Source organism: Echiichthys vipera, assembly GCF_963691815.1.
Source record: "Echiichthys vipera genome assembly, chromosome: 3".
NCBI lineage: Eukaryota > Metazoa > Chordata > Actinopteri > Perciformes > Trachinidae > Echiichthys > Echiichthys vipera.
The window spans coordinates 10,162,083-10,178,433 of record NC_139828.1 but is presented as its reverse complement, the minus strand read 5'-3'; the positions used below and the strand labels follow the sequence as shown (position 1 = coordinate 10,178,433).

Sequence of the window (16,351 nt, the reverse complement as noted above, 5' to 3'; positions counted from 1 at the left end):
TATTTTTAATTACAAAAAGAAATAGTCTGTATGAAATAACCACATGGTAATGCCTATTTGTGTATGTTCATGTGTGAATTGAATACTTGACAAATTAAAGAAATTAGTATTTTCATTTAATTAAGAACTTGAGTGCAAAATGAACAAGTTTCAAGTGTAATTATAGAGGAAAAATGTAAAATTCCAGCTTTACACTGACTCATTCACACACAAGCAGTTTGATGTAAAAACAAAAAACAATCTTCAAACGATATTCCAATAATTCACATCAGATTTTCTGAGAAATTTGAGTCAGTGTGTGTTTATATCAATTTAGATGATGTAATTGTATAGAACGATATTTTGATGTATGATTTTATCACAACACGATTCCTAACCGCACAAACTTTCTGATGATGCTGGCAGTGTCTCTTTAAGGCCTTTAGCCTTTCAAAGTCATTACATTGGGAACTTTACAGTCTGCAGACTGCCGAGAGGCCCAGATATATAAAACCGGTTTGGCTAAACAGCATAACATACTTAACAGAAAATGGTTTTCAATATTGAGGCATTTCCAGAATAGAACATTACTTCAGGCAGTTTTTCTAAGAGAAGATACTGGATGAGTAAATGTTGCCTGGCAACCAAATGATAGGAAACAGAAAACTGACCTCTTCCTCATGCTACTGTATATATGCAGAGTATTTACTGACAATGATTTCATATCTTGACAATGACAGACAATAGCCATCTGTCCTTTGTCGCAGTTTGTTGGCAGCAGGCGACAGGAAACAGGACGTAAATACAGACACCAAGATGCAGCATGTTAAGCCACAGAAAGGCAGGAACTGCCACTACAGACACTAGGCAACATTAGCTATGTGATATGCAAGAAAATACCAACCTAGATATTTACTGAAGAGCTCATAAACAAATCAGCAGCAGCTGTGCAGGCAGGTGGCTGATGCCTGAGACAGCGGGTGAGGTCAATGCACAGAGGTGGGAAACTTGCTGAAGGTGTCTAGTGGACAGGTGTGTTTCAGCCAGGTATAGAAAATAAGAGACTGTGAGGAGAGTTTGAAGCAGGAGGGAGGGAGTGTGTGTCTTAGGAGGGGGGGTTGGTGCAGGCGTCTCCATGACAACATTAGACACCTACAGTATTGTCCTTTTAAAGCTGATCTGAGCAATGCAGTTTTTATTAGAGCTGCATATTGATTCTGCCCGGCTGGTGAACATCCTATGACTTTACTTTGCTTTTACATAGCTTGACTTTATTGCACATTACCAATGTTCAGTAAGTTCAATACAAATTCAATACAAGGACTGAGCCAAGGTGGTGTTCACACACTCTTTTCTCAGGAGAGACAGCTCATCTCCATCCAGCAGCAGCTCTGCTCTGCCCTCCGTCACCTGCATCCGCTGAAGGTCAGCAGGGGAGAACATCTTCCTGCTGCGTAATCAAAGATTACAACAGTTATTTTTGACTTCAGCTTACTACCAGGTAACAGTAGCCTCTTTGACAGCCGCAGCAGCAGCAGCTCTGTGTGGAGATGGGGAGGGTCCTGCTGTATACAGTAGAGTGCACACTGCTCTATCCACCTGCTGTTGACCTGTGTTGCATTAGCTGGCGGGGGGCCTCTGGGCTTATGACTGAGTGACTGCTACCAGATATGGCTTCAGAAAACCGGCCACGTGACTGACATCTTTAAAATGTGGGCTGGGGATCGTCACAGGAGGAAGCTTGTGATACTATTTCAGTCATTGCCCACCTGCTGTCTATGGAAAAAATATATATATATTAACTTTCAGATGGAGCCAGCCTCAAGTGGCCATTTGAGGAACGACATTTTTGGCACATCTGCATTCATTTTTCAGCCCTGGAGGATGGCACTTGCTTTTGACAAGGAAGAAGAATGTGTGGAATAAAAAAAATAGTATTTCTGTTTCTGCTGCATTGATTTTGATTCTTAAAGATATAATCCCTAATATTTTCATCTAGTCAATTGTCTGTTATGTTACTATCTATCAAAGAGTGAGCTAAAACAATGGTTATTGATCATATCCCACTAATGAAAGAACTTGGCATTGTGCATAGCTGTCTACCACGGTGTCTATTTTGATACGACAAATGGGTTTGTAAGAATCTGAAATGTTCATATTCTGTGCCTGTAACAGGTTTTTAATAATGTTCTGCTCATTCACAACTTGCTGTCGGACAGTTTTGCTCGCATTTCAGATTAATGGTTGAAAGGTTAATTTGATTCGGTGGCAGGTTGGCTAATGGGAATATTCATCTCTGAGGAAGGGAGGATTGCAAATGAGAACATGTGTAGAGGTGAGGAACATTAAATGAGTTAGAGAAGTCATCTGAAACAGTAGCAGGTAGGAATGTAAAACCCTCTAACACTGTGTCCTTTATATATAACATAGATATGGATGTGCCCGATGATCGATGAAGTGTAAGGAAAAAAGGGAGTTTCTTGCTGTGTGTGTGCAGTGTTTCTATGTCTTTTATGAACAGTTGTTTCACAATAATGACGATGTAATGTAGTATGTTTTCTGGAGTTACTTTCCATCCCACTAGTTAGTATTTCACAATAGGTTTAAAAAGGGATTACCACTCTGCTGCAAACCTCCACCAGCAGACGGAGGGGTGGAAGGCATGTGTGTGTTTGTCCGTATGTGTCATATGAAACCCATAGGCAGGTCAGGCTCCTCTCATGATAAGCCTCATGCCTCAGAGACTTATGCAGATGATGTGATGGCCTGGGCTATTGTGATGCACTGAGTCGTAGCCTTCTGCTATGGCGAGTGACCTTGTCAGGCATTTACTCAAAGACATAGTGGCTGGATATACTGAGCTATATGATCCAATCTCTTGATTGGATTGTTCACTTCATATTTTATTCAGCCTGTTTACATGCTGTTTTTTTCTTCTTCCACAGAGATTATTTATTCATATTCTGCTTCCTCACACTGTATAAATGGACCATTTGAGTGCAGTGCTATGAGCTGTTAAAGGCTGCAATGTTTTTCCCTTTTCATGCATTTTAAGATGTCTCACATGAGGTCTTAGCAACACAATAGATTTGTATTTTCCCTGTTTGCCTGTTTTCATTTACAATGCATGAAATATCTAGAGGGCAAAACAACCGTCAGATATAAAATCGACTCATGGTTATTAGGTTATTTTTTGTGTGTGTACTGGCACATGAGTTTAAAATCTGACTGCTTTCACATTGTAAATTGAACTGTTTTACTCAGTTTGTCCTTTGTGGATTATCTTGGCGCTCTCACTTTAATTTTGCAGCTGTGCCGGGTCAATTAGAGTTTGTAATACTAATTCCATTCATTTAGAGTGTTTGATGGCTTCTGTTGGAGGGGAATTGAGTTTAATTAATTAGTTTCACTGTCTGTCTTTTTGTCTCTCCCTTTCATTCTTTCTGACCTCCCATCCGCCCTCCCCCTTTCTTCTCCTCACTCTTTTGTCTTTCCTCAGGTGTCTGGCCCAGTGATTTAGGAGCAAGTGGAAGCAGTGGAAAGGAGGGCCATGGGTGTGAGGCTGGGCCAGGATGTAGGCTGGCTCCTGCCTTTCCTGTTCTTGCTACTGATGATCACAGTGTCACCCACCCAAGGTCAAGGATGTCCCCAGCGCTGTGATTGCATTGCAAAACTCAAGACCGTGTCCTGTTATGGTAAACGCCTGTCTGCGCTGCCAGATAGCATCCCACTGGACACCAAGATCCTGGACCTCAGTGGGAATAAACTTCGCTGGGTAGAGCATGGTGACCTGCTTCCATATGCACGTCTTGAAAAGCTGGACCTGAGTGAGAACACTATCAGTGTCCTGGAACCAAATGCCTTTTCTAGTCTCCAGAACCTGCAGTCGCTTTCACTGAGGGGTAACCAATTGAAACTGGTCCCCATGGGGGCTTTCTCTCGTCTCACCAACCTGACTTCACTGGACCTCAGTGGGAATAAGATTGTAATTCTTTTGGACTTTACTTTCCAAGACCTGAAAAGTCTGAAAAACCTGGAGGTTGGAGACAACGATTTAGTTTATATTTCCAACAAGGCCTTTCTGGGTCTAGTGGGGCTGAAGGAGCTGACCATTGAGCGGTGCAACCTGACTTCTGTGTCCAGTCAGTCTTTGTCTTACCTTCATAACCTGGTGGTTCTGCGGCTCCGCTACCTCAGTATCTCCACCCTAGACGACCAGAACTTCCGTAAGCTGGGAAACCTGAGGGGCCTCGAGATCGATCACTGGCCCTTTTTGGAGCACATTTCCCCTCATAGCCTGCAGGGTCTTAATTTATCTTGGCTGTCTATTACTCACACTAACATCACCTCTGTGCCCACCTCTGCCCTACGCACTCTGGCTCACCTCACCAGCCTCAACCTCTCCTACAACCCTATCTCCGTGCTGGAGTCCTGGGCACTGCGGGACCTTGTTAGGCTGAAGGAGCTGCATCTGGTCAACACAAATCTAATGGTAGTGCAACCATATGCTCTGGGTGGTCTCAGACAAATCCGCCTTCTTAACCTCTCCACTAACAGCCTGGTGTCCCTGGAAGAGGGAGCCTTTCAGTCTGTCAACACCCTGGAGACGCTGCGTTTAGACGGGAACCCTCTGGCCTGCGACTGCCGCCTGCTGTGGATCCTTCAGCGCAGAAAGACCCTTAATTTTGACAGTGCCTCCCCAGTGTGTATGACACCTGTGGAGGTACAGGGACGGGCTCTGAATGCTTTCTCTGACTCCGCTCTCTTTGATCACTTTACTTGCCAGAAGCCCAAAATCCGCAACAGGAAACTGCAGCAGGTATCTGCCCGTGAGGGGCAGGTTGTGTCATTCATTTGCAGAGCAGAAGGAGAACCGACACCAATCATATTCTGGATCTCTCCTCAACGCCGCCGCATCACCACAAAGAGCAGCGGCCGCCTTACTGTGTTACCAGAGGGCACATTAGAAATACGGTACGCCCAGGTATTAGACAGTGGAACCTACATCTGCATAGCAAGCAATGCTGGAGGAAATGACACCTATTTTGCCACACTTACAGTCAGTGGACTGCCACTAGATGCAGCTCTCATGGCCAACCGCACGTACTATGCTGGAGACCTTAATGACACAAATCTGAATGACACCAGAGTCTTCTTGAAGTTTACTCTGGACCTCAAGACCATTCTCATCTCCACAGCTATGGGCTGTATCATGTTCCTCGGGGTGGTTCTCTTCTGTTTCATTCTGCTGTTTGTGTGGAGTCGAGGGAGAGGGCAGCACAAGAACAATTTCTCAGTGGAGTATTCTTTCAGAAAGGTGGACGGACCCGCTGCCAGTGGAGGACAGGGTGGGGCGCGCAAGTTCAACATGAAAATGATTTGATCATTCGGCTCTGTTTCTCTCATTAGTATTCTTTCCCTGATACTGTTTACAAGCTAAACAGGACACTGGAGTGGACCTTTGAGCTTGCAAAACATTAAATGCAGATAGTTATAGGACATTTTATTGAGACCAGGTTTTGTTATTGAAATAATATAAGACAAGGGAAATCTGCATGGGTTTGATATATGTCTCTTACTTTGTTGTGTGTTCACATTATTGTGCAGAGCAAGACTGGATTATAAAGGCATAAAGATGTCTCAAAATCTTGCATAGATTGTTAAAGACGGAGCAAGAAAATCACTCCAGTCCCACCAGTCTTTAACCTCGACAACTCTCTTGCCGACTCCCTCCTTCTTCCCCACAAGCAACTATGTCCTCTTCATCTTTAAATAACTTAAACCTATCTGCTCTGTCTGAGGTGAATTAATCTCTAAACTCATGAATACATTATAACAGGGTGGTGCTCAATGAATGCCAAGGACTTGCCAATATGTATTTGAATAGTTCCAGCTATATACTGCATATTTAGACTTATTTAGAGTCAGGACTGTAGACCACTATTGTGACATAAATACAGAGGCGCTGCCTTCTTTTTTTTGCTGATGGTGGGTTTGTACGGAATACATTAGACGCCCAGAGACTCTGCAACACTGCCAATTTGACCGTAAAGCACCATGTAATACCAATGCAGTGCTGTGGTAGAGAGGAACTGCTTCTCATTGGATACCACTAGAAGTTGGTCAAAGCTGCTTTAAACAAAAATAGGACTCAATGCACATTTGTGTGGTGACAAATCAGTACATGCAGATACACACTTGCTGTGTTAGGTTTTCCATTGTTTGTTCAGTACACACTGTACAAGACCTGCCCACTTGATCAGAAAAGAACTGTGTGTAAATGATAAATGCATGTACAGAGTTGGCTTCTTACTTTAAATAATGTGTATTATTTGTAGATTGAACATGTGTTGGGGTGCATTCATCCCAGAGTTGAATAGACTATACAGTATCAGTAGGATATATACTGTAAAAGATGTATTATATATTTTGTAATTATTGACATGGAAATCCTTGTGGTTGTTTATAGTACTGTTGAGTGATCAATCTTTTCTCTTCTGCCGTAATTCTACTGTTAAAGTCTCTTTTTCAAATCATTGATATACACCTCGCTATGTCATCAGATCCCTGAGCTCGCTCAACAAATCACAATTTCAGTTCACTTGTCTAGTTTTGACTGTACTGAAAGTGACGGTGGGGAGGCTCGGCTGACCGGCGGGAGAGCGACTTAAGTGGGTTCTCCTCAGGACCTCGATGTATTTGAGACACCCAGGCAGGAAAAATGCAAATGCGGTAAAGAAACTTGAACAAAGGTCATAATGAAACTGAGCCAGAGAGGAGACGTTGCCACTGTAAAACAAAGGGCTGGATGCCAACAATACATGCCTCCTAGGATAACTGTATAGCTATTTGTAAAAGTTTCAGCAAAAGTGTTGATGAAGATGATTTCAAACTGTTTATACATGTATCGATGAATGCAATTTCTAGAATGTAATTGAATGTTTTTTGTTTCTAAATATGAATTGGTAGTCACGGCACGTACAGTGAATGCAGATGTCAGTTGGGCCTTGCACAGCAATGTGGTAGTTTAACAAATACAGAAATAGGGGGCATTAAATCCTGTTACCTTCATAACTTCAGACACAATTTAGAGAGTAAGAAAACGAGTGAACTTCTAAGACTGTTCTAAACGTTTATTTCTTAATCTGTGGATTAAGACCGGTCTTCTCAACTACTGCAGTTTTAACAGTGTCACTCTGCTGCCCTCTGATGGCTAGAGTTGGCACTGAGTTCTACACTATTAATTAATTAGAGATAATAGGATTTCATCCCCCTGCACTCAGCCTTTAGACTTTTTTGATTTCCCTAAAGGCAGCTGTGAAGTTGATGGAGGGCTGACCTGGATCCACTTGTATCACAAACAAAACTGCACACTGTCTGCATTTCAGAAATGTTAACTGCTGATGCTCATTTACATTGTCCGCTACTGATTTCATCCTGTAAATATAGAAACCATTGTGTCTGGAAATTGTGCTAGACTTTTTTTGTATTGTATTGTTTTATAAAAATGAAGCACACTGTTTATAAAGCATGCTGTTATCTGCTATGATGATGTCTTTGCCCCGTCCCATTTTTATAGCAGTCATCGGACACTCAACCCTTGCGGGGCGCGATCCGAGAGGTTCATGGAGAATCTGCAATTCACCTGTGACCCCGTCACTGTGAACTTTTGTGTTGCAGTTCATTTTTTTTTAATCTGTTATTTTTTATTTTTTGTTATATTTTAATTTTTAAAAATCTGTTTTGGAAGTCCCATAAACACTACGCATTAAGATATACTGATTACATGATTTACTGAAGTTACTTATATACTGCATATACTGTAAAAGGAGCGTTATTGTTGTTAATTTTCTATGCATTCATCAAAAGTCAGTTACAAAAATAAATGACATTTTTGTGAGCAGATAAAAACAGCTTTGCGTTCACGCTTTGATGTGTTTCTTGGTCCTCACTGAATGAAAGCTATAATGACTGAATTTATTGTGATCAGTGTAACTTATAAAACTGATTGTCATGCAGTGGGTGAAGTAAATGTATACTGTATATTCGGACTGGTAACAGGTCAGGTGACAGACAAATAAAAGCTGGTATGCACTTCAGGAACACCTCAAGAAGGAAGTAGAGAGCAATAGGAAGATGTTCAGCACCCACTGTCCTAAAATTGATAAAAATCTTTTCCAAAATATGTTTCTTTTAATGTTCAACCTTCCATGATTTTGCAGAATGATGTATCACAACCACTCAATAAGGAAATACGTCCAATAATATGCAACCTACAGTACTTCTGTGTGATGTGGAAACTCGAAACCTTCAGTGTACATAATGTGAAAGGACTTTTCAGGGAACTACATCATGGTCCAGTAGTTAAACTTTAAATTTAACATTTATTTGCATATTCATAGATTCTGGGGGTTTTGAGGGATATAAACGTGGAAAATATTAGAGAAATTATTATTCCAAGCAGGGTATTTTTGTTATACGTCTTAAAACATGACTGGAGGAGATCTCAATAATGTATTTTTCTTTTGTGCAAAGGTGATTTAAACAGGCCGTCTTTGTAAGGTGTTACAAAGCTTCAATTAACCTTGGATTAGATCAGAATTTCTACTGGGAAGTAAACGTCATTAATCTAAAAGATTTTCCCTCATTTGGGGAATAGAGCGCTGTCTAATAGGTCACTCCTAAATCTCCTGTAAGGGTTCAGTAAGTCTCTGTGAAGGCCACGGCATATGATTCATTCATTATGCTCATCAAACCATTCACAATAGCTCGTGCCCTGTGGGTGGTGTCGCCATTTGGGAACAGCTCTCAGAAATGCTGTGTCAAAGGATAACGGTAATCCCTCAGAGTTACTGATTTGCATTGAGCCTTCCCTCTCATGAGTCATGGTCAAGCATTCACACCTGAACCGGTCTCTTGGTGTTCGTCACCACCTTGCACCCACCTTGCACACCCCGGTATGACTCATCTGATCATCACACCTCTACATACCAGCATGGTTTTTGCACCTCTGATCTCTCCAATATGCATTTGACTTTGTAATGAGTCGGAGATATTTACTTCTACTTCTACTACTTACTTAGATATTCTTGTCGGCTAAAAAAAGTAAAGTAATGTTAGTGTTTTAATTGTGGCATATGCTACACCTGCATTGAAGCGTTTGTTATGATACTCAGCTTATTTCTCCTTCTGTACACTGATACCAAAAGATAGCCCCTCTCATGTCTTCTAACAAAAGTCTGAAATATGTTGAAGTTGAGGGAAATCTCTGACAAATGTGTGTGTTATATGAACAAGAATCACTTGAAAGCTGCTTTGATGGAGACAACAACAGAATGACTGAGAAGGTGTGTTGGTTTCAGTTCCCGGAAGAAACCGTTCTTGTCATGATTCTCTATAGCTACCGATTTACTGCATATACTGTATTGAATTGAGCTGAATTGTTGTATAGTAATGTGCATTACACTGTTGTTAAATGTTGATTCCCTGTAAAGCATGAAGTGGACACGTTAGACCTTTAGCATTCTTTTTTTACATTTGTATTATTACCATAAATCATGGTGAGTGATTTAGTTTTTCACTTTGCAAGTACTCTTCCAAGTAATACAACTGAACGCCCCCCTCTCTGTTAAGAGTTGACTGTGGCGTCATATGCAGAGGCGGTGATCTCTCTGCAGAGGATGGCACCAACATTTCAGATGAGCCACTGACAGATGTGTCATCGACCAAGCATCAGACACCGACATCGGACTGTAAAACTACACTTGGATGCTTTCGCCCTGCATTTTATGAATTTAATAATTTATTTGATTTCCTTGGAGTAAACACAGAGCACAAAGTGCACAAAAGCTCTTAAACCCTCCCCTCCTGTTTATCTTTCATTTGGTTAAGAGAGGAAATGATGCACTTTAGCACACAGGCGCTCTACTTCTGCTTCATCATAGCTATTTCCAGCTATGTGATGGGAACATTGATGGGTTTTTGAAATGAAGTAACTGTGTGTGTGTGTGTGTGTGTGTGTGTGTGTGTGTGTGTGTGTGTGTGTGTGTGTGTGTGTGTGTGTGTGTGTGTGTGTGTGTGTGTGTGTGTGTGTGTGTGTGTGTGTGTGTGTGTGTGTGTGTGTGTGTGTGTGTGTGTGTGTGTGTGTGTGGGTGTGTTTGTGCGTAGGTAGGCAGGCTATAAGGTTTGTATGCGTGGGTAATAATCATAATCATAATTAAGTGTTACCATGGTGTTGAAACGTGGTGGTCCAAATGGAATTGCAGTGGTTAGAACTTAACAAACCAAGAGCTCACATGCAAAGAACGCGTGCATCTCTTTTCTTTCCTCTCTTTTCTCCTTGCAAATCACTGGATAAGCTGCAAACAATCATTTAAATATCATCACTGTTTTTGAATCCGCTCCTTACCATTACACTGGCTGACAATTCATTCAAACCCACAGCATAACCCACATGTATGAATTTTACATCAGCTGCAACCCGATGACATTGGGAGCCCCAGGTTTACATAATTATCATTATGACTTACTGGTAGTGCGCCAGGATTACTTGGGTGACTTGAATGTCATGTGATTCATCTCTTGAATTTGCGACTTCGGGTTACCATAACTCAAAGTTAAGTTTTGGTTTCTGAACTTTGTGAGTAATTAGTTTAAACCCCGAAGGTTCAGTGGTGACTGGGGAGGCGCAGTGTGTCAGCTGCCACCTTATAGCTTGTTGTTGAAGGTGAGGTTGCAGAAGAGTGAAAGAGATCTTTTAAATATAATATAAGACCAAGTAGCCTATAGGTTTTGTATTTATGTTTTGATATAGGAGGGCAAATGACAGTGTAGCTGAATCTACCATCAAGACTGGGTTCATTTCTATGCTTCAAAGCCACAAAATGCAGGAATCCATGACTTCTTTAACTCACCTTTGTACAAAAGACAACATTTTAAAGATCCCCTGTCATGTTTTAAGACATATAACAACAGATGTACTAAACAGCGACCAAGAACCGAAGATAGCCACAGCCAACTGCAGATTAAACTTCAAAAGACCACTTATAACCATTTAGATCTGTAATATCCGTGTCTGTCAGTGGATACAAGTAGCCAGTCTTTAACAGTAACAACACTGGATCGCTGCCATGGCTTCACACTATAATTCTGTTTAATAAGGAGCATTATGCTCTTGGCAGTGTAGCCCTTAGGGAGTCTGCCAAGAGGGATTTCTGCTGTGTTTAAATCAACTTTGAGTTACAAGTATTTTACCATCCTGGGGGTTTTATTAATATATCAAAAAACAACCAAGTGGAGTCATCACATGTGATGTCTCAGGTGTATATCATTCAACCATACACATGGATATGTAAATTGCATGTTTTTTATGGTTTTATGGTTACATATTGTAGCCTATCCTATCCTTATAACCCAGTAACAACATTGATTTAGCAATATTTTTGGGGAAAAATGAGATTCCTATTAAAAATCCAAACAGATTATTAAGCAGAATATAAAGGAGTCCTCAACATGTTTTTAGGCCAAGAACCCCTTAGCTAAAAGAGACAACAAATACTGTATTAAATTGAGTTGCATATTAAATTGGGCTTAACAGCTAGGGCGGCCTAACGCCTATACACACAGTTGTATGATGCATACAATCAGTGACAGATTGAGGTCTCCAGGGGCCCCTAGGCTACAGTTTGTTTGGGCTCCCCACATTATTAATCATGCTTTATCAGAAAAAACCTCGCTCAAGCAGATGAAGAGTCTGCAACCTTGAAAAATTCTGTCAATTTCTGATTTTTTTGGAAGATCTTGGTCCCGTTCATACATTTATACATCATATGTTAATAGGAAACATATGTACATTTGGAAGGCGCATTGAATCCTTCAGCTCAATTGTATCTGTGCGTGGCTACCTTGCTTCAAGCCAGTCAGCCTATCATCAAGGTTGTGTAAATAATTTAAAAAAAAATCTCACAAATGTATCTTTTATAATAATACGTTGCATTCATATTAATGTGTATTTTCAGACATATTTTTGAAAAGAAAAAAAAACGTTTGAAAGATTCACAAAAAAAATGGCGGACCCCCTGCAGTGACTCTGAGGACCAACTGTTGAAGATCTTTGGGTTCATTCTGTGGCCGTACTCTACGGGGGAATTGTTGGGTCTATGTAAATCCTAAATAAGTCACAGAGTGTGGTCTAAACCTAGTCTGTAAAGTGTCCTGAGATAACTTTTGGCACTATAAATAAAATTGAATAGAATTGAAGACATGCAGGTGTTAGGTTAATTGATGACTCTAAAATTGCCAGTAGGTGTGAATGGTTGTCTGTCTCTGTTCGTCTCTATGTGCACTGTGATAGACTTGCGTCCTGTCCAGGGTGTACCCCGCCTCACGCCCCGATGTCAGCCGGGATCGGCTCCTGCATCCCCCGCGGTTGAAGATGAATGAATGAATGAATGAATGAATTGAATTGAACTCAACAGCAGAATGCCCTGATGAAGGCGAGCTTCTCCGGGACACGCCCTCCTGGTGAATCTCTTCGCTGATTGGTCAAATCAGTATCGCGTGTAAAGATCTAAAGATCATGGACATTGACAACGGAAGGTAAGAATAAACACATGTAAAGAACTTAAATTAATGCGCGGGCTATACTTTTATGAATCTTTAAAAAAAGTCATGTAACTTATCTGCGGTATAATTACATTTCTTATTATTGATAATCTTGATAGACTCAAAATAGTTACGGAATTCAAATTTTAAGGGATTAAAGTTTGGTTGAGATTTGGAGAATTGAGCTTTATTGTCTTTTTTTTAATGTTTATTGTTTTCTGAGAGGAGAACCGACTGTCTTTACACACATATATATTTGTCAAGTATGATGCCACTCTGTTCTGTTTGTTTGATATTTGTTCAAATTGCAAATAAAGTATATTAAAAAATAAAAAAAAGACAACGGAAGGGAAAGATGGCGCTGATGCTGGTAATTAAAGATGGCGACGGTTGCGTTACTCGCTCCTACGAATATGTTGAAAACCACTAAAAACATGGCGTTTTATTTACCTTCACGGTTGAAAAATAAATTAATAATTAAAAGGCCAACATGAGCAGTTCGGCCACCTTCACACTTGTAAGTATATCTCACTCTGACATCATAACAACAACATTTTGTTCAAGGGTGTTTGTTCAGAGCTAACGTTAGCTAACCTGCTAAGTCCTCCAGTCCCCATAGCAACTAGTAGTAGTAGCGGTTAGCTCTGTAACGGTTAGCTCTGTGAAGTGCGTTACAAAACAAGACAAATGAATTCACTGAACACGGTATGAGGTAAACGGTTAAGGTAAAGTTACATGCTAAATGTGACGTTTAAAGCTTAATACAAATAATTGCAATGTAATTGCAATTACAAATCAGCACCTGTATTCCTTGACATAACTAGTGTAACTGCTAATTACCAAGTTTGTACTACTGCCCCGGCTAAAGTCCTATACCTTCAGTTTACCTGCTACTATCAGGACAAATAGTTATGTTATTTCCAGAAAAATTCTTGTGCAATTAGATTAAATTAGATTGTATGGATTGGGATAAATCAAGGGATTGTGCTAAATTAACAAGAAATTAAGATTGAGAATAGATGGGATTGGTTTTGACAATTCATTTAGAAGTTGGTGTGCAAACTTGTTTAACTTTGTTTCCAATGTATTATGGATCTGCATATGGGCACTTTTAACTACCTGCTTGCTTCATTGGCCATGTTTAATAGTCATTACCACAGCAGTTGATAAGTTATTGCATTACTCGCCATAAACAAAAAAAATACATATCTTTTTTCAAATACGCACTCTGTATTCAGCAGCTGTCCTTGTTCCTGCACTGGCACAGACTGTTTTCTTTTGTCTTTGAGCCAGCAGGAGTGGCTGTTTTGCCTGACACCGCTGATGGCAACACTGCTGCTGGACAGACCAAGAGTCAGCATCCTGCCGTACCCTGGGGTGTTGCTGACGCACAAATAGCTGCCTACACTGAAAGAATCAACAGATGTCACCTCGGAGGAGAGAGCAGTAAGCTAACCTAATGCAATAGTTTTATTTTCGGTCTCTAGACCAGGGACTGCAATTTTTTTGAGTACTATATCCCACAAGCGTTCAGTCTGCCCAAGGCTACAGTTTTGTAGAAGTTGTTCTCTGTACTGAGAGAAAGCTTTTATGTCCTCTGTTGGGAAAGCAAGCAACATGGTGATTTAAACACCATTTTCTGGGCTATGGGGGAAGAGAACTATGCAGGGTTTGGGGTATGTAAAAAGAAGAAGAAAAAAAAATGAAATATTGATAATATGTTTTAATGCAATATACTGTATATTCAAAACAATGTCATCTTCGATTGTATTGGAATATTCAAAGACTGTGGTCACACAGTATGGGGGAAGGTAACTACTTCTGCCCACACAGGAAAACCAAAACAAATACATCATCCTTCTTCATTATTTCCATGAGGAGGAAGGTTGCGGCCAGCAGTTTAAGGCAAACTAATAGCTCTTGCTTGAATGCTTTATTCTACATTAATCTAGTTGAGACTTACTGATGGTTAACAAACGTACATAAGTACCAAGTCATTTTTATCCATTTTTATTAAAAACAAATACAAATGACATAGGAAATGCATCTAGTTCTGTCACAGTTGTGGTATACATGCATGAAAAGAAAGAAGTCATGTTTCTACTGCTTAGAGTGGTTGGATAGTTATTAGTTCTCTAAAGTGAGAATGGTGAGATGAGATCAGTGAGTAATGTTATCTTATTTATAACCCACAGTTGAAAATCTACATACATAACTTTGATATAAGAGCACACACAATGAGGGCTGGCCACAGGGCTCTATTTTTGTGACTAGGGATGGGAATTTATAAGATTTTATTGATACTAATGCTGGTATCGATTGTGCTTATTGGACCAATTCTTTATCAATTCCCTTATTCATTCCTGATCAATTTGTACAGCCTTTTTTTTTTAACTTAGGTTTTAAGGTTTTCAAAGAAATAAGCGCGGCGCTAATATTATTATAAAGCCAAAATTTGAACCTTCCCTTTTTCTCTGCCATGACATGAAGGCATTGATAAGCTCGTAGGCAAACAATTCCGGTTCAGAGTCGCATCCCTGCCAACTTTTTTAAGGGTGAAATGTTATTCATGTGGCTGTAGTGTGAATGATTATCATCCCACATATAGCCGTCAGTGTGAGCTGTGTCACAAAAAGGGTAGTGTTGAGGTTTCCACTCCTTGTGCACCTTAAAACCACAGTCACAAGAATAAAATGTTGACATTGTATGTTTCTGCAAACCACATATTTCTGTACTGCTGCAACCTATTCTGATTCGTCACATACTGACACTTTTTTATGCTCCAGGGTTGCAATTTAAACACTAACTTTAGGCGTAGAAGCGACATGGTTGGGTTTAGGAAAATATTGTGATTTGAACCATCCACCCTGACCTCCTCCCTGAAAGGACTCTGAGGCTTGTTAGACTACTATTAACATCTATAATTTTACAGTGGAATTAAAAGCCTGGTATATTATATACAGATTTAAAAGAAATGTTTGACAGTATACAAGGAGATGTAAAGATTTGTTTGTCCGTCAATCAATTTTTACAGTAGATACACCCTTCTGTATAGAACAGTCAGTCGGACATGTATTGTCTCGGTGCAGAGTGGTTTCTGTCTCCTTTGGAGTTGGTTTTGCGAGGTGGTGCAATGCAGGACGGGGACAACCCTGGAACCTGCTGCTCCTCCTCATCTGAGGCAGCTCTCTTGGGAATGGGCTTCAGTATGGAAGCTACAGGACAGGATGAATGGGTGGGCAGGAGATTTTGAGGGAGGACGAGGGGAGTGAGGAGGCCAGAGCTGGTAGAACCTGGCGTGTTCAAATATGAGTAGCCTCTCATGGCATGAAGGGCATATGCAGGGATGAAGACAGGGTGAGGTGGTGGGTGTCTTGGCGTAAAAGAAGAGTCTCTCATGCCCCAGTAGTAGTCCCTCTGCAGGGTCTGAGGGTGTGTACTAGTAGCATTGATAGGCAGGGTGCTGCTGTGGACATGGTGTTGCAGTTGGTTACTCTGGTGTGCAGTGTTGGCTGCAGGGTGGACCAGGCCAAAGTGCAGCTTGATGGCCATTAATTCAGCACTAAGCCTGTCATTTTCTTCTTTCAGGGCCATGAGATGACTCTCCAGCACATAGTCATTCATCCTTCTCTTCTCCCGTGATCGTTTGGCTGCCTCGTTGTTCCTACGACGTTTCTCCCAGTAGAGGGCATCCTTCTTCTCGTCAGGTATGAACTCCCTTTTGCGACGGGGTCCCTTACGTACCAGTTCCTGGTCCACTTGTAAAATA

At 40.8% G+C, this 16,351-nt stretch overlaps 1 protein-coding gene across 1 annotated transcript; it reads left to right on the top strand.

Annotated features, from left to right (window-relative positions):
• Positions 1-3,529: 3,529 nt before the first annotated feature.
• On the top strand, positions 3,530-5,362 carry lingo3a (leucine rich repeat and Ig domain containing 3a; the record flags this gene model as incomplete). The annotated part of the gene is made up of 1 exon (XM_083911159.1): positions 3,530-5,362. The coding sequence occupies one exon, from the start codon at positions 3,530-3,532 to the stop codon at positions 5,360-5,362; it is 1,833 nt and encodes a 610-aa protein (XP_083767285.1).
• Positions 5,363-16,351: the final 10,989 nt, after the last annotated feature.